General features: G+C 29.6%; 2 protein-coding genes and 1 pseudogene across 2 annotated transcripts in view; 2 read left to right on the top strand and 1 right to left on the bottom strand.

Moving 5' to 3' along the window:
• LOC104743594 overlaps positions 1 to 7,071 on the top strand; it is a 28,655-nt gene extending 21,584 nt beyond the window's left edge. The window contains exons 5-11 of the mRNA XM_010464655.1: positions 5,499 to 5,633; positions 5,720 to 5,835; positions 5,931 to 6,068; positions 6,423 to 6,491; positions 6,581 to 6,649; positions 6,722 to 6,790; positions 6,987 to 7,071. Of these exons, the coding sequence (XP_010462957.1) occupies positions 5,499 to 5,633; positions 5,720 to 5,835; positions 5,931 to 6,068; positions 6,423 to 6,491; positions 6,581 to 6,649; positions 6,722 to 6,790; positions 6,987 to 7,071 (681 nt within the window). The remainder of the gene's footprint in view (positions 1 to 5,498; positions 5,634 to 5,719; positions 5,836 to 5,930; positions 6,069 to 6,422; positions 6,492 to 6,580; positions 6,650 to 6,721; positions 6,791 to 6,986) is intronic.
• LOC104741472 lies at positions 12,708 to 13,560 on the bottom strand (annotated as a pseudogene).
• Positions 15,128 to 20,019, top strand: part of LOC104743593 — a 6,523-nt gene continuing 1,631 nt past the window's right edge. The window contains exon 1 of the mRNA XM_010464653.1: positions 15,128 to 15,292. Coding sequence (XP_010462955.1) covers positions 15,128 to 15,292 — 165 coding nt within the window. The remainder of the gene's footprint in view (positions 15,293 to 20,019) is intronic.

The following is a 20,019-nucleotide window of genomic DNA, read 5'->3' as shown; positions in this document are numbered from 1 at the left end:
ATATATTCAATTATCTAGACTCAACATAAAATGGAAAAATTGTTTTAACGAACTTGTTAGTTAGTGATGAAGAGACAAATATAAAGAGAGTTCAAAAAACATGACTATTTAAATAGACACACCTATTAAAATGAAAAGTTGTGATGAAAAAATATAAATAAAATATAGTGAAAAGACACAACTCTACAATGAACAGATACAACCGTTTGAATTTAAAAAAAAACAAATAAAAATTTTTTTTTTTACGAAAAGGACGAAAAATTGCAATTGTTGTGTGTGCACTTGATTATACCTAAAAACTCATATAAATTGCTTTTAAATAGAAGACATCTTTATTACCATATTCAAAAGTCAAATTCAAAAGCTTATTATATAATCCATTTAACTCTTCGAAAAAGACTCTAGGTATAAAATTAGCTAAAAGTTGTAAATTAGATTCATCATTCCAAAAATCTTTTGTTAAATCAAGAATTGGAGGAATCTATTCACTTTTAAAAGAATGAATGCTAGAGAATAATTTAGAGAGCTGTAAAAACCGTTGAGATTGAAATTTTATATTATTTGGTGTCATGGCAAAAAAAATGAAAACAGTTCAAACAGAAAAATATATATAGATTTCAAAAGATACGAATATTCGAATAGACACAACTCTACAATGAACAGTTGCAACCTTACAAAAAAACCGTTACAATGAACACACAATTTAATTTTTTTTACAGATTTTTTTGAAAAATTATCCAAAAAGTACGATTGACAAAACACAACTTTGCTGGCATTTATTCGGATTGCTATAATATATAGGTATTTTCATTATTTTTTTTATATAAAATTAACTAAAAGTTGTAAATTATATTCATCATTCCAAAAATCATTTGTTAGATAAGGAATTAGAGGAATTTTTTACTTTTAAAAGAATGAATGCTAGAGAATAATCTAGAGATCTGTAAAAACCGTTGAGGTTGAAAATTTATATTATTTTATGTCATGGCAAAAAAAATATAAACAGTTCAAACAGACAAATATATAGATTTCAAAAGATATGAATATTCGAATAGGCACAGCTCTATGTCTCTACAATGAGCTATTGCTACTTTACAAAAAAACCGTTACAATGAACAATCACAACTTTTTGTTAAACACATAATTTAAATTTTCTACAGATTTTTTGGAAGATCCAAAAGGTACGATTGAAAAACACAATCTTTGGTGGCATTTATTCGGATTGATACCATATTGAAAAGTCAAATCCAAAAACTCACTATGTAATTCATCTAACTCTTGAAAAAACACTATAGGTATTCTCATTAAACTTTTATATTTAAAACTAACTAAAAAATGTAAATTAGATTCATCATTCCAAAAATCTTTTGTTAAATCGAGAATTTCTTGACTTTTAAAAGAATGAATGCTAGAAAATAATTTAGAAAAATATATAAACCGTTGAGATTGAAAATTTAGTTGATTTTGTGTCATGACAAAAAAAAATGAAAACAGTTCAAACAGACAAATATATATAGATTTCAAAAGGTATGAATGTTCTAATCAACACAACTTTACAGTGAACAGTTGTAACTTTACATAAATAACCGTTTCAATGATCCATCACGACTTTTCAAAAAATATCCAAAAAGTACGATTGAAAAAACACAATTGTTGGTCGCATTTATTCGGATTGTTATTATTATATAGATTAATGTACTGCTAACGGGTTAATATAGAAGCACAATGGTAACTTAAAGATTTTAATATGGGCTGAATGTATAGATGGTTTACATTATTTTTTTATGAAACGCCAAATTTGTATATAGGCTAGTTTTTATTTGTGTCTAAAGAATATCTTACAACATAGTAATAATAATAATAAAAAAAATCTACATAAACCAGTGTTCTACCATTTTTCTTTAGGATTCACCTTTCTAAAAAGAAAAGAAAAAAAGCTCATACATTTGTAAATTTCTTATCCCATAAAAATAAAATAAAGGGAAAGAAAATAGCTTCATGAGATGTCAAAATTATGAAAAAGGAAAAAAAATCTGATTATCTTGTCTCTATACCTTTCCATGTTTGACAAAATCTCTAAAAAGATGTAACGGTTGCAAACAAAAAAAAACAGACAGTTAAAGCCTGTAAACAATATTAGTCAAGTCAGTTGAACAGAATCATCATAAGCAACGAACGGTGACAGATTTGAGTAGAATCCATTGCAAATAACACGTGTAACAATCATTGTCTCTCTTTCTTTTTTTCCTAACATAACTTTCTATACTTTTTATATATATAGTTTTTTATTTTATTTCTATGCTTTACTCTTTTAAAATATATTACCTTGAATAACATTAGTTTTTAGGAAGAAAATACAAAAAAAAAAAAAGACTTTTCTAATTTAAGTAAAAAGCACTGATTATAGAGTGACAACTCAATGTCAATTCACTGATTTTTTTACATCTTGGGATTGTCTTTAGTCTAAAAATGACATATCTACATAAATAAATTAAATTATGTCTTAGATTTTTTCTGGATAATACAATGAATTTGTTGAGATTTGCATAATAATAATCAAAGTATTCAGTAATTTTTTATCACCTTAATTTGGTACAAAATATTGTATCAACTTAATTAATAGTAAAATATTAGTAAAACGTAATAATTAACAGTTAATATATTATTTTTTAATTTATAATTTTTATAAGTTACAGTGTTATCTTGAAATTCACATATAACTTTATAATTAACGACATTGCATAACAACAATATAGCTAAATTTAATAATGCATTATCATTATTTATAAATGTTAACTAGTTTTCACTAGTTCTATAATTGGCGGCGCCGACAATATAGTTACATTTAGTTTATTCATTATCATTATCTAAAAATGTAAATTAGTTTTCACTAGTTTTATATTTTGCGGCGCCGCCATGAAAACTCACCTTAACTATAAGCAATATTTTTACTTAAAGAGATTTTAGTGAACTAGTTAGTGTTTAAGTTAATAGATTATAAATTCTGTAAACTAAGTCAAAAAAAAATCTCTAAAGTATATCTACTAATACCAAGGGTAAATTAGTGGAGTTTTGAATAATGACAAAAAAACAAGTAATGTAATTTTTTTTTTCAACAGTAATGTAATTTTTTTATTTATTCACTGTAAATACTTTTAAAGTAAAAAATTATAAAAAAGCTGGCAAAACAAAAAGATACAAAACAGTTGAACAGGTGTCATTATGATGATAAAGTAGCTAAGGGCTTCTTCATTGGACATTGGGTATATATATGTCTATATGGAAGGGTTCTCAATATCATCCATACAAACTCCCCCAGTTTCCATATCGCTCACCTTTTTTACTCAAACTCTCCACCTTTTTTACTCAAACTCTCCAGTAAGTGTCTCTTGTTTTTTCTTCTTTGCAGTTTAGCTCTATTGCAACTCAGATCCTACATCAAAGTTTTATTGAATTGTACAAAAGAGACATAGTAGAGATATGTCTAGATAATGAGTAAATACCATACTGATTTCCAACATATAACAATATTTCTTGTCTTCTTTGATTTTTATTTATCTTTTGTTTTGTTCTCTTTGTATATGAATCCTTAGATTTCATGTGCAGAATCCTAAAAGAAGATCAATCTATTGCTACTGAAGGTGAGAAAGAAAGAGTTATTTTCTTCTTGCAAACCTTTTTTCAAAGAAAATTATTGTTTTTGGAATCATCATCACATAGATTTATTTAGTTTGATATTTCGTTATTCATATATCAAGATGAAAGTGCTCAGGAAAGTTATCAGTGTTGTCTATTTGATGGATACACTAAAAGCTAGAGGCATTTTTCTTGTATACTGATATTTTAGAGGCCTTAAGAAGTTTTTTCAAAACTAAGACTAAAATTAAGAAAACAATATTTTAAAGGGAAGAAATGTTTTTCAAAAGGAAAATTGGCTTTTTCAAAGGCAAAAAATGGCTTTTTCAAAGGCAAAAAATGACTTTCTCCAAAGGGAAAATAAATACCATTTTCAAATAAAATAATTATATGAGGCAAAAGCTAGGCTATTATTTAACCAGCTTCCGACCAAAGCTGATTCTGCTTGATCAAGGCTGATTCTGCTTGTGTTATATGTGAATTTATTTTCTATACACTTATTTAATTCTTCTGTACATATACGAATTACTTTATTTTTTACTATCGAATAGTTTTAAACCAAAAATATGAACTAAACGAGGGTTGGGCATCCAAGTATTAGGGTCGGTTTCTAGTAGGAACGGGTTTGAGTTTTTCAGGCAGGGAATTTTAGATTTTAATAGGGTAAATGTAAAAATTCTGTTTAGGTTGGATGGGGTATAGATTTTTCCAGAATCTCTAAAATCCTGATTAAATCGAAAATTCTGGGTTTAAATTCAGTCCAATTTTTTGGTTTGGTTCCAGTTCAGATTTTTTATTAGAGTTTTTTGCACAAGCCTAAACTAGAGGTTGGCAAGTTAATTTTCTTATAATATCAATTAAAATTAAGATGGTCGAGTAACTTTTTTCTTTATTTTTGGTTAAACCAAAGTTTTTTTTGTGTGTGTGACGTGTGTGGTTAAATACAATATGGTTCAGTTAGATTCTCTTCTCGTCAATTCATACTCGAATCTGATATTAGAATACATATAAGTAGGATGATATCGATCGGTATACAAAAAATGATTCCTCATGTTAGAATTTATATGGGACGAACTGTTGTATTTGTCTAGCTAGCTAGTTTACTCAAAGAGAAGCCAAACATGTTTGCTAATTCAATTTATGATTACCTCAGGTATATTCCAGTTAAACAAGTCAATATGCTTGATGATCAAAGTTTGCCATTTAGTCCTTCGTGGTTCCCCCCGTCACCAGAACCATTTCCTCAATCAATGGTATACCTTTTTTTTTTTTTGTCGTGCTTCAAGTTTTATATAAAACTCTATTGTGTGATATGTCTATATTGATGAATAAACTTAAGTGTTGCCTTTGTGAAATATAAAGGAGCTTAGGCAAGACCCTACAATAGTAGAAACTGAGAACATGGACGAAGTATTTGCTGGATTATTCTCCGTTCCAGCAATAAGCGATGCTACTCCCACAACGAGTACACAACCAAGTCTAGTCCCATTGCCAGAGTCATTAACAATACCACAATATCCACCTGACGTGGTATGTTACCTACTCTTACACATTTTATAGAACATTTAATCATTATAACAAGATTTACTTAATCCAAACATGATGTATTCTTTTCAAGAGCCAGATGCTTCTACAATGGTAAGTTATATATTTCATATACATATATTTTTTTCTTCCAATTATCAGTTATTTTAATTAGTCTTTTTTCTCTTAATATACAATTCATTATGAGGCATAAATAAAACTATATGCAATCACTAAACCATCAATATGTTTTCGATGAATTAGGCAGATAAGATCATTACTATATGCCATCAAAACTAACCATCATTGGTTATATATTGATAATTTCTCGGAAGCAGCAACAACAACAATTGGTTTGCCATTCAAATGGGTATGTACAAGGAAACTTTTCAAACATACAATCAGATCAGCAATACTTATCCAACCAAAACATGATTATGAATTCATTTCAAGATCCAAATAATTCTACAATGGTAAACAAAACTTCTTTTTTTTTCAATTTTATTGATCATTGATTACTTTGATGAAGTATCTGATTAATATATTTTTCATGAGCCAGATAAATATTGTTCAACAAACCGAAGAAGGAAACAATGGATATGCACATCAGCAACCATTGACTGATTCTTTTGAGTTACCAAATCATCTTCAAGATCAGTTTCTATCACCACCTGTGTGTGTAACAAATTAGTTACAAATACATTAATTTTGAATATACATGTAACATTGATCTATGTTTCTAATGTCTTTTTAAATTTTATGAAATACAGACCAGAAAATTATCCAGCGTACCAACATGGTCCTATTGGTTCACATTTCAACATGTACGAGCAGCAACCACCTCCGAGAGCTTTAACAAACAGAGAAGACGAACATCTCCCCCCAAGGATGGTTTCAGATTTGGTTATGTAAGATCATCTTTTTTTCCGTAAATACTATTTACAACTTAATTAAGTTGTGACTCCTCTTACAAAGTAAAATTACCTTGCCTATTATATATATCATTATATAAGATCACAATTATATGTTTAGTTATTAAATTATTTTCGTTAACGCAGAACTCATCCCCTACAAAATGAAAATATTAACACCATTAGTCAACCACAAATGCCACCGAGCTCTACCAGGTATATATTATTCTAAGTTTAATCTCTGTTATATTATTTTAAATACTATCACTCTCCCGATATGAGTTTCTCTTATATATTTGTTTCACCAAATAGTTACAGTTATATAGATAAGTTAATTTGGGGTTAATGCAGGACATATTCTCAACAAAATCAAATTTCTATGATTGCTCCTCAATCTCGAATGCCATCGAGCTCGACTAGGTAAAGATATTGTTTTAAATTTAATTTCTCTTAAATATAATTATTCTTTTTATATATATCTTTGTTAAATTATTTTGGTTAATATGCAGGAGTTATTTTCATCAAAATCAAATTTCTATGGTTCCTCCTCAACCTCGAGAGCCGTCCAGCTCGACTAGGTATATATATTGTTTTATGTTTGATCTCTTTTAAATTTTATATTTCTGTGTTAAGTAATTTGTCTTGCGTAGGACTTGTCCTCTACAAAATCAAAATTCTATGATGCCTCCTCCATCTCAAGTGCCTTTGAGCTCTACTTGGTATTTTTTTTATAAATATTTTATATTCTAAGTTCACTCTCTCTTATACATGCTAATTCCTTATCTTTCCTTTATATGGATTTCTCTGATATATTTACTCACCTAATAGTTACAATTATATATATATATATATAATAGTTACAATTATATTATAAAGTCATGTATTTCTTTGTTAAAAATATTTGGATTAACGCAGGACTCCTCAACAAAATCAAATTCCTATGCGTCCTCCTCAATCTCAAATGCCGTCGAGGTCTACTACTACTAGGTATATATATTAGTCTACGTTCAATCTCTTATATATATATCAACCTCAAATGTCGTCGAGTTCTACCAAATATATATCTTTCTCCATTATTTTATTCTAAGTTAAATATCTCTCTTTCCTATATAGAATTTTCTTTTATATATATATATATATATATATATATATATATATATCTGTTGAATTATTTGGGTTAATGCAGGACTCATCTTTTACAAAATCAATTTGCTGTGACCTCTCCTCAACTTCAAATACCGTCGATTTCTACCAGGTATCAAGTCCAAACATATATAGTCGTCACAAAATTTAGTACAAGAGATATTTTCTTCTGTGGCAATTTAATTTTTGAACTCATTCAGTTTTCTCATTTCTTTAGGCATCATGGCAACGCGCAAGATTTGGTAGGTCAGCCTTTTCCGAGCTTTAGACCCCCTCAACAAGAGACTTCTACACAAATACGTCCATGCACAAACTCATTGACTACTCCCCTACAGGTACCATATATTTCATTCGATGAATGAACTATGTGATTATCTTTTTTCTTATAAGTAATTTCAGTAAGAAACCTAACTATTATTTAAAAGAAAAACTAAAACATTAATAACTAACGAGCTCGGTGCCCTATCGCTACTTTGTTATCTAAGGTCCCACATCATCACAAGGTTTTTTTTTCCAACGTCTTTGATTATTTACTTTCACTTGATAGTTTATTGAAGGCCACATCAAAAGACCATTTTACAACAATATTTAGTTTTAAAGAAAAAATCAAAACTAGAAATATCTTTTATATAGAGAACATTAATACACACATATGTATATCTAGATATGTATACACAATTAGAACTTTTATCAAAATAAAAAAAATATTATTGATGATACGTGTACATTACAGACAAGTGCTATTCTAGGGCGTCGAAGAAGAAATCATCAAAATCAATTTGTGCATGGAGAATCATCATCGTCTGCCCACCAAAGAAAGGTAGTATATAAATATATGTTACTCTCCAAGATAAACAGAATTGATGAGAAAAATACATTTCAATAATGCAGAAGATCGTCTTGCCAGTAAGCAATGTTGATTCAAATGCAGCCAATCCTCCCGGTGAACATAGGTTTATACTTTCCCATCTATTTTTTTCATTTCACCTTTTTCGATCTATTTTCATAAGTCGTTTTGATTATCATAGGACTCTCGATATAAATATTAATATCATTCTTATGGATATCATAATTATGTTTATATTGTTTCTGATCCAACAAAAGTATGACAGATTTGTCCCAAAACACAAAACTACATCAACCTTACTTAATTACATGATTACTAGTTACAAATTTTCCATATATAACTTTTTAATGGTATTTTCATATATATAATTAACTTCATATTATTATATTTATTTCACAGTATTTTATCATTGACTACAAAGAGAGTTATGAACATTACTAATAAATACGTTTTACCTTTTTATTTCAGGATACAAAATTCATTATATGATCCAGCATATGAAAGCCTTGGTTTAGCTATCGATCCTATCTTGAGAAAATTCCATTTTCAAAGATGAGAAAACGCTAGAAAATTCTTATATTTAGCTTTTCTAATTTATTCATTAGGTTACAACCTTTATGTTTTAATCTTTCTGTATTTATGAATTCTATTGATGAATAAAAACTATTTACCATTATACTAGGTAGTAACCCGTGCTACTGCACGGGCCAATATGTTTATTATAATTTGAAATTAATAATACTGTATTAGTTATATTTAGATTATTACACATTTTCAACATATTATTGGTACTATGTATTTGCTTTTGACATTTAATTTCAGTGAGCAGGATATTGACAATGACACAGACCCCATCTCTACAGCCTAATTAGCTCTGGCATGTATCCTCTACTCCACACCGTATCTAATAACCTTTGTACTGTATTCTCTTGTATTAGTTGTTGTCTTATGTTTTTGTTTCTATACATGTGTATATTTTATTATAATTTCTTCAAACTAAAAATATTGTACAATTAGATTTTTAAAGATTTATAACGAATATAATGAATGTACTAAGTTATTAAACTTCTCTAATATTATATATAATATATATATACATGGTTAAATAATTGGAAATAATATAGTAGTAAAATATGAAATATAATATATATATATATATATATGTAATAAATTAAATAAACGAAACTCAATATGTCTATATGGGATAAAACTTATTTGGTGGAGTACATGAATAATAAGATTTTAGAAATTTATTTGATGGGTGAAAATATAAAGAAAACCTGAAAAATATATATATATATATATATATATATATATATATATATATATATGATCAAATAATTTAAACGAAGACCATAGCAATTAATTTTGTAAGAATGGAAACAAAGTAAAAACAGAGTCTTACGAAGGTATGAATGAAGATGGATCAAATGTTTTGGAAAATCTCTTTGAAGACGACATTTCTTGTTTTCTTTCGAGGTTTTCCTTTTGGGTCAGTAATAAGAATTTTCAATCCTAATTTACTGCTTACACAGGATATCGCTACGTATAACTGGCCATGCGAGAAAACAGGTCTAGGCAAGTATAAACCAACATTTGAGAGAGACTCACCTTGATATTAATATGTATAAAATCGCAAGATTGACCTTGAGAGAGACTGGCCTTCCTAGGTAGTAACACGTGCTACAGCACGGGCAAAATATTTTGTATATAAAATTTAATTCATAAAATTAAGTTAGAATATTATTATTTTAAATACATCAATTAAGTATTTGTACAATATTGGAATTAAATCATAATATTATATTTCAGTTTGGTTTTAGTTTGGATTATTGTGTGTATATAATCAAGACGTATGTACTTTAGAGCGGGAAATACATCCCCTCCCGTCCAATCTGTACCGTTCCATTTCGTCTTGTTTCATGTACCGTCCCATTTCGTCTTGTTCCATGTACCGTACCATATGTGATTACTCGTTAGACGATGTTTATTAATAGAGAGTGGGTAAAAAATTTAGACAGGATACCCGAATTCCCCGTTAAATAATTATTTTTATTTAGTTAGCTGAAATTATTCAAAAAGAACTATTTAATTGTTTTCAAAAATATCCAAAATTTTCAAATTACCCGTTCCAGAGTAACTGATTACATATCGCATAGTTAACCTTTTTAAAATATATATATATATATTTTTTAAAAAGGTTAACTATGTGTATATATATATATATATATATATATATATATCTTTGTATAAACAACACAATACACAACCCCCTATTAACCAATGAGACTCATAATGTCTTCTAAGTACTATCTCAGCATACAACATGTTCCTATATCGTATCCATTTTCTATATTTGAAAGTTGAAATTAAATTTAATTATCCAAATTTTATGATCTCATCTTGTTTTTTAATTAAAAATAGTTTAGATAATTACTTTTATTGTTTGAATTACCTGTTCCCATTTCTTACACGTTCTTTTCTATAAGATCATATTTCCTTTTATATAAATGAAATCATTTACATGTTATTAAAAAAATGTTTCCTAAAATTTTCATATAATTATTCCAAAGTAGAGATTTTGTTCTATAAATATCGAGATGGTATAAGATAGGGCAATATTTTATTTACTTTTATTATTACATAAAATGATTTCCCTAATAATCATAACTACTTAGGTAACAAATATTCCTTATTTTTACTATCTCTTTCACCACAAATATCCTCTTGAGTACTTATTTTTTATTTAGTTAGTGAAAATTATCCAAAAAAATTTTTTAATTGTTTTTAAAAATATCCAAAATTTTTAAAGTACCCGTTCCAAAGTAACTGATTATATGTCGCATAGTCAACCTTTTAAAAATATCTATCTTTGTATAGACAACACAATACAAAAAGACCCATTAACCACTGAAACTCTTAATATCTTCTAAGTATTGTATCGGCATAAAACATGTTCTCGTATCATATCTACTTTTTATATTTGAAAGTTAAAATTAAATTAAATTATCCAAATTTTATGATCTCATCTTGTGTTATTTTAATTAGAAGTAGTTTAGATAATTATTTTTATTGTTTGAATTACCCATTCCCGTTTGTTAAACGTTCTTTTCTATAAGATATTATTTTTTATATAAATGACATCATTTACATGTTATTAAGAAAAAAATATTTCCTAAAATTTTCAAATAATTATTTCAAAGTATAGCACGGGATAAATTAATAGTATTTTAAATTGCTATCAATATCGACCCAACTGTCTTGTCATATAACACTCTCCTTTAAATTTTCATATAATTTTTTTTCTGAAGGGTAATGTTAATAATATTGTAAACTTTTCATATGTTTAAAATTTGTTATATTTGTACGCTCCAAGATTTCTATGACTAAACTACATGTTAATAATAAGTTTTTTTTTTCATTTACTGAATTTGTTTAAGCTGCTAATAATAACTTAATTATATAGTGAAATTTATATAGCTGCAAAATTATCTAGTGAAAAACAATTTATTTGATTACATATCTTAATTAATGAGATTCTCATTAATTTCAATTCATGTGTTACATTTAATTATGTTTTTATAATTAATTATAGTTTTGTGAAAAAAAACAATTATCCACAAATATCCCATATATTCAGCTTCAAAAAACAATTATCCACAAACATTTAATTGTTTTTGTGAAAAATACAGTAAATACAGTAAATTATCCAAAAAAAATATATTTTTTATTTAGTTAGCAAATATTCCTTACTTTTACCATCTCATACTACATTTTGTGAAAAAAAAATATTCTAAAAAAGATACTGAATATATGGATTGAAAAATATATCAAGCATGGATTTTTATAGATTTTGTTTATATTATTTTCTATTTCTTGTTTTTAGCAAACAACTTCGAATATTTACAAAAATATTAAAATCTTGTAACCAAATGGTGATTAAGATTTAGTTACATGTTTATCTAAAATAAAATATTATGTGCTTTTTAATAGTAGTGAACAAAGTTCAACAGAGAGAAGTCTAATCTTCTTCATTGGAGGAGTCATGTGTTACAAAGATATTCTAATGATAGGAGATTGAAGATATCACAAAATTACAACATATAATAAAAATCAAGCCAATAGCTTCAATTATTTTTTAAAAAATAAACTAAATTAAATTAAAGGTAATAAGGGTATGATTGAATAAAGAAAATTAAAAAATTCTTAGTTTTGAACTTTGCTTCAGTGTCACATCACATTCTTGAAAGATGAGATCAATTTTTTTTTGGGGAAAATATGAGATCAAATTATAAGAAGAGAATCCAACAAACATTTCCTGCAAAGTCAAAATCAAATTAATTTATGAATATAGAAATAAAATTAGTTAAAACCAAAGCATACCTAGAAAAAAGTAGTAGACAATATAAATATGAAAATATTATATAAATTGATCACGAAGAAAAGTAGTAGAAAATATTTATATAAAAAACAATCACTATCAAATATAAATATGAAAATATTATATACTTCTGTTTAAAAGTATAGATTTGATGAGCACATACGTATTTTCCCCATTGTTTCATTCCCCGAGATCAAGACAGCAGAGGAGAAGATGGTGTCACGAAAGAGAAGATTTGTGGAGAAACTCAAAGTGATAGATGCTATGGCGTTGGAAATAATGTTGATTCATTCAAAACTCGACAGAATATACATTGAGCAAAAAAATTCTATGTCAATTACATTCTTCTCGACATTCTCATTAGCCAAACTGAAATGTACGAACAACAGAGATCCCACTCCGGTTTGGCAATAACTTCTTCATGTAATACTTCGATCTACTCGAAAAATTGATTCTTTCTTGTCTTGCCTCTGGTATCATCGAGATTGAACATTCATGAAACCCACGTCTCACAAACCAGTCAGCTGTTCTCGTTGTTAGTAGAAAATGCATCTCAAGTCCGAGAGCTAACGCTTTTTTTTGTCAATGTAATCTGCAAAAAATTGATAGTCTAAGAAACTGATTTTTCTTTTAACTGTAGATTGTAAACACACAATACTCAAAAGTTTCATGATTATACCGAGCAATTTATCTCCCTGTCCTTGCCCATGGCAATCTGATGAAACTGCAATAGCTGCAACTTCTCCACACTTTTCTTTAAAGAAAGGGAACAAAGCTGCACAAGCGATAATCTGCGAACCTCTTCATCAATTTTGCGAACTAAAGCCCCTGATTCTTCCAGAGGTTTGATTGTTTTTCTAATTCCAGTAAGATCTTCCACTTTCGCCTCTCGGGTTCCTTCGTATATGTCACTGTGACAGTAAGGGCCATGAAGCTTTTGTAAGAAAGATTAAAACTTTGAATCGTTTGCAATTGAAAACAGTTGTGTATACCTTGCCACCATAGTCCCCATTCCATATCCAACAATAGCACTCCGCTTATAGTACCATCCAATAAGTGAACTCTTATAGTATGAATCAAATTATCAAACCAACCATTTGTGTGAACCTTAGCAGAGGTTCAAGATATACCAAGTACTCTTGCTTCGTTCTCCTAGATCGCCTTTGATGATTCCTTATTTGAATACATCTAGAGTTCACATACAAAATAAAAGGTTAAAGATCATATCATGCATCCAAAAGAAAAAAAACATTTAAAACCATAGAACCCACCAGAAGAGAATCTTACACAAATCGATTCAGATTAAAAAGAAAACAATCGGTATCTGAGCTTACTTGATCGGAGAGATGAATCAGACAGATTTTTGAGGTTGAGTTATTGACGATTTATGAGATTGAGTTTATCATCTCAAAATCGTGCTGATGACCAGAGAATAATCCAAAACCACTACACATCAAGATTCAGAAACCAAATTCCAATTCTTCTCTTCCTCTGCATCTCTTCGAGTTCGTCGACAAAAAAGAAAAAAAAAACTTTAAATCCATTTGCGAGAGACGGCGAGAGAGAGAGAGCAGAGGTGAAGGAAAAAAGTTTTTTTTAAGGTTAGTCAATGAACGATTGCGATTTATTCTTAAAAAAATATTGAACGGCTGAGATTAGAAAATGAAACCAGATCTGAATACCGGATATAAAGGATCCACGTGTTTATCTGAATAGAGAAACGATTAAACGACGATTTGACCTTTTTTATATGAATTAATTTGGTCCTAACTTCAATGGCATACCCTTGTAATTTCTTATAAAATAAAGATTTATTAGTTAAACGACTTTACAAATAATAGTAGAGATTGATGAAGAATCAAATTTTATTGTAATCATTAATCTTTTTTTTTTCTCTCTCTCTTATTAATCTATATACTAGTGACTTTGGAAGAAAACAATTGGTTCATTTTAAGATCCCAAATCACTAGTGTATAGATTAAGAAGAGACAGAGAGAGCAAAAATAAAACAAGAACTAAAAAATGATTCCTGTACACTAGTGATTTTGGAAGAAAACAATATAATTGGTTTATAGTAAATGTTTTTTTTTTTGTGGGTCGAAATTAAAACAGTTGGATACGGGTAGTTTATAAACCAAATTTACAAATGGGTGATCCGAAATTTACAAACGGTTCCTATACTTTAGGAAACAATTCAAATGTATAGGATATCAATCAGAAATCTAATAAGACTAAATCGATCATATCATTATGATGTGGATATAATATCTCTACCAAATATATTTTCGGTAAACTGATCCTAATTTTTAGTCTAATAATTGATTTTAAAATAAGAAATCACATAATCATTCTCCTAAAATATCATATCTTTACCAAATATATTTCGGCATAACTGATCCTAATTTTTAGTCTACTAATTTGAAGTCTCCTAATTGATTCCGGAAAAAGAAAGCGATAAATCATTCTCCTAAACTTTCGAAAATTTGATTACCGAATCAATAACAAATCAATATCAGAATATAGTAAGAGAATATACTCCAACTATAAATACTCATTAGTCAAAATCGTCCATATCTGGCAAGACCTACTCTGGGGAAACCCTGGAAATGGTCCTAGCTGATCTCTCGGTAAGCTTAAAAAATGGTGTAAACGCTTCCATGGCTATCACGGCCGAAGAGATTGCTGATGTCGAATCCACTTGTGGCGGACTCGAGATCGCGATGGAGGAAACGACAACGCCTGGAGCGGTCTTCTTCGGTAGGAGATCCGGGAGGAGCAGAAGAAGCTTTGATGGAGGAAGATGAGACGGCGATGGCGGATCTGGCTTTGCATGATAGAGAAAAGGGAAAGGTGTGTGTGGGAGCTTAATGGCGTGAGAAGTCATTTTCCTTAATTAAAGGACCATTTGATTACGAAGTGGAGGGGTCATTACTCTTATTTTTGTTCTATTAATTATGCCTTATTAGCTTATTCTAATTATTCGTAAGTATATTTTGCTTTGATTGTGTTTAGACATCGTTTGATTTATTTATTTATAATGTTAAATCAAACCGAGATTCTGTGTGGAATTTATTATTTCATCTGATTTTCTAACTAATAAAGAGACATATGTATTTTTTTTTTTCTGTCATAGACACATATCTTTCTCAGAAAAAGTTCACTTCGTCAAAGACGACAATTGAGTTATCGTTTAGGGGTTTTTGTTGTTGGAGTATATAAAAACATACTGTTTTCATACAAATTTTCAACATAACAAAATTCATTTATATTTTAATACGAACTATTAGATATTCACAGGTGGGTTGAATAGAAGACTCAACCTATGAAACAAAAGAGGATAAAAGAGGATAAAAGAGGTAGAAGTGAACATATTAGAGTCTCTACCATTATCATTTGTGATTTGTGAAGATTGCAATCTTTCTAATATATATTTCCCACATTGTATTGAATTATTTCATGCCACATTTAAAAACCAGACTTTTTTATTTGAAATTCTAAAAATCTCAAAAATACTAAAAACATATTATATATGTTTAAAATAATTTAAAATAAGTAATTTTCCTATTTAAATTTAATGTGGATACTTAAGATATTCATACGGTGGATTTGCTACCTCACTATACAATAGCAAGACTGGATTAGTTAGTATTTGATATAAAATTGTTATAGTTGTTATAAAGTTCCATATCATAATATTATAATTCGATTAGTTACCATTTAATTTATAAAGTTCCATATCATAAAATTGTTTTTTTCATATTTTATTTTATCCAAACTTATTATAAAAATATGACTCTCCGTGATCGATTAAATTATAGTGATATGAAAATGAATAATGTATCCAATCCGTTATCGATCTAATATCTTTAAATATTCCCGTGCTGTTAAAAAATTCTGTTTTATTTTTTTATTATTATATCAAACTCATTATATTACCATTTACTATACTCACTTTTTTAATATTATTTTATCCAAATTTATTACACAAATATATAATTCATTATAATCGACAGTACTATAATTATGAAAATATAACATACTCTCTTTTTTTTTTTTGGACAAACAGATCTTGTTTTCATTCATTCAACATGATAACGGTTACAAGGTTTAAGAGTTTTTCCAAAGCAAAGCTTGATACAATAATAAAAACATAGGGAAAAGATAGATAATTCACAACATATGAGGGAACTCGGAGACGTGAGCAATATAGCACCAAATCACAAGCGAGACCCATGTACGTCGAAGCCACATTCACGAATAGTTCGGAAAGATGGTGAATTGTCCTTATCAAGAGATATTGGGACGTTAAGAAGAGTTTCATGAACTCAAGTTTGGGAAATTTCTCAGTAAAAGAGATTCACACCAAGAAGAAAGAGATGTCGTGCGACAACATCACCGAACAAGACGCAAGCGATGGTCCAAGATTATCTCCTGCCATCGACGAAATCCGGTGAGTGAATTCTTCTGGAGTTTGCTTAAGGCCGGGAGAGTGATAATTGAATAGTCCGTGAACCAAAGTCAACCCAAGCCTCGAAAGGAGTCTTCGGCCATTCATAGCAGCAATGTGTCGACTAGGTAAAACAATGGAACTAAACAAATTAAAAGTTGAGCTGGACCTGGGCCTAGTGGAAGTGGGAGTTGGGCCGCCACTTTTGAAAAATGTCCAAAAAAAAGACATTGGGCCGTAAGGGGACAAGCCCAACAACGAAAACCCTAGTTTCCTTTGGACTGGATCGATGGAGTATTGAGTGTTGCGGCTGAGCGGCGGCGAGCTGATGATCGGAGTTGAAAGAGGCATCGCCGAGGGTTGTGGCATCGGAGCAGGCAAGATCGACAAGCTGCGATACCATTTGGGAGGAGTGACCAAGGGTTCTGGGAAGGAGGAAGTTTCATGGATTAGGGTTAATCCTTCCGTCGCCATCCTCAACATCGGTCCGAGCGTTGCTAAAATATGGTGAGTTCGTTGGTCGACGAGGATCGCGAAACACCTAGACTCCAAGTATCTAGATGCGGGTGAGAGGTTAAGCTCGGATTCGAGCGTTGAGGCGGTTTTGGATTTAGGGGGTCTCGCCAATATCAAGGCAGAGTAAAAGTGTAAAACTCATCGACGGTGGCCAGCCTTGCACCATTTCTCTGGTGAATCTTCGTGATAGTTTTAGAACAAGCAGATCCGTGAGAGTGGAAGAGACATATCTCAGATTTAAAATAATTAAAACCTTTGGAGGCTATAGCCTCATCTTTTGCAAGCTTTAACGAACACTGAGCAGGTGGGGTGTGAAGTAGAGGTGATTCGCCGGAAGGCAACCTCGAGCTCCATCACAACTTGCCATGACGAGAAAGTGTGGAAGCAAAAGGATGTGGTGATGTGAAATGGGAGCGAAAGGGGAAAGCATAAACCAGAGTAACCAAAGAGTAAGTCGAAGATTGGTATGTGACAGCAGGTCCCGACGCCGGCGAGCTACAGCTCCACCGGCTCCGGAAATTATGAAGATGAAGTTTGCTTCGATAATGGTGCCTGGGAGAAAACCTTTTTTCGTCTTTTTTTGTTCTTTTTTTTTTTTTTTTAAAAATTACCGATACTCCTTAAACAGTTAAACTCATGGCCCCTAGACGGCTAGACTCTAGACCTCAAACCTGATCACGAGTGTGGCCATTATCTCCATGATCTAAACAAGAGTGAGTATATTAAATACTTGGGTAGTGCGAAGGATTATATATTTCCGTCCATATGCAATACAACGCGATGAACGACTTATTTCTATACTGTATGTTCACAAGGGTAATGCTAGTCAATCAATCAATTATTATCACAGTCTAGACTATGTTGTTGACTGGTTTTTCCGTTATCTCCCGCAAACACTGTGTTTGTGGGTGGTAGCGGTTGCTAGCGATTTGAACCAATTACATAAAACGCTCCTAACCGCTTCAAACCACTGAATTCCAAAAGCTGCTTTCCGCAAGCGTTTGCGGTTGCGGGTGATTGCGGTTGGATTTTTTTTTTTAATAAAAAACTTAAAAGAAATCAATGATAATGAAATTCTTTTGTGTTATATCTTCTATCTAACCATTTTACTCATTAAGGATGAGAAAAAATGAAGTACAGATACGATTACAAAGATTATAAAATAAACAATTAGAAGAAAATAATATTTCAATTAACAATAACTCGGAAAACTTGATGTAAATTTAACGACACATCGCACATAAGTTCAAAAAAATCTAAATAAATATAATAATTCATCAGAAATTTTTCATAAAATAAAATTATTTGTGAAAAGTATTAAAACAAATCACCAGTGACTCTTCTCAACTCTCACTTAACCATTCCTACTGATGCAACTACTGACCCACGATCTAAGAGAAAAGAGAAAAGATCCATGATCTAAAGCATATGTTTTGTCATTTATCAAATTACTTGATTAAATTTTTGGTGAAAAGCCAAATGCATAAGGAATAAGTATTTCAATATGAAATTTATTTGTTTTTTGAATAATTATTTTAGTATTTTTTAATAAATTTAAATTATAAATCAAGTTTGATTAAAAATTTTGTGTTTTTAAACATTTATATATTATATATCACATTTATTATGTTCCAACCGCTATTGCACCTGCTGGTCAACCAGTCGTGAACCTCCCGCAAACGCACCAGTTTTAAATCGCTAAAATAGTCGTTCAAAACGCTTAATAATGCTTGAAACCGCAATCTCCCACAACTACAACCACAACCGTAACCGCAGCGTTTGAACCAGTCAGGCTCTATATACATGCATATTATTACAACTAGCGACAATTCATTGGCATGTAATCGGTTCATATTATTTCACATAACCCGTATTTGTTTACCAAAGACTATAGTATTTGTTTTCTTCTTTTCTAATGCAACAAACTGGCTAGCCTTTGTTTTTTTGAATTCCTTTTGTTTTTTGGAGCTCATTAGCCGATTTAAATTACATACCACTGAAAGCAACATAATTGTACATTTAATGTTTTTATAAATAATATTCAAATCTCTTATTTTTGTTTTTTCCTAAATTCAAAAGTACAGTTTTGTTTTGTATTCTAATTCTACTTAAAACATCCATTAAATAAACAAGAAATCATGATTAGATATGTATGTATTCTACATAAAACAGCCATTAAATTTTGAGACTTCCATTTTTCAATAATACTAACATGACTAATGATAGCTAAGCTCGAACCGACGAAATATCATGCACTTCTAAACTGCGTCGTCCTTTTTGTTGATCGTTAATTGAGTTTATGTCTATGTGAAGTTTATTTAGTTAAGAGTCGTGACCTTTAGAATAAGTTGTGTCGTTTAAATTACAAAACCACAATACACAACTATTCACATGTTGTGTCTGTTTGTTTATTATATAAACTTATTGTATCATGGATGTAAATCTACAAGTTTTAGATTAATAAAAATTTCCTTCTTTTACTGAGTATATTCATACTCTGTTTTTCTCTTGCTTTCTTACTCTGTTGGAACCAAAACTCTAACATGGTATCAGAGCTATATTGAATCAAGGGACAACAAAAAAAAAAAAAAAAAAAAAAAAAAAAAAAAAAAAA

Source organism: Camelina sativa, chromosome 14 (genome assembly GCF_000633955.1).
Source record: "Camelina sativa cultivar DH55 chromosome 14, Cs, whole genome shotgun sequence".
Taxonomy (NCBI): Eukaryota; Viridiplantae; Streptophyta; class Magnoliopsida; order Brassicales; family Brassicaceae; genus Camelina; species Camelina sativa.
This window is presented reverse-complemented; position numbering and strand designations above follow the sequence as displayed.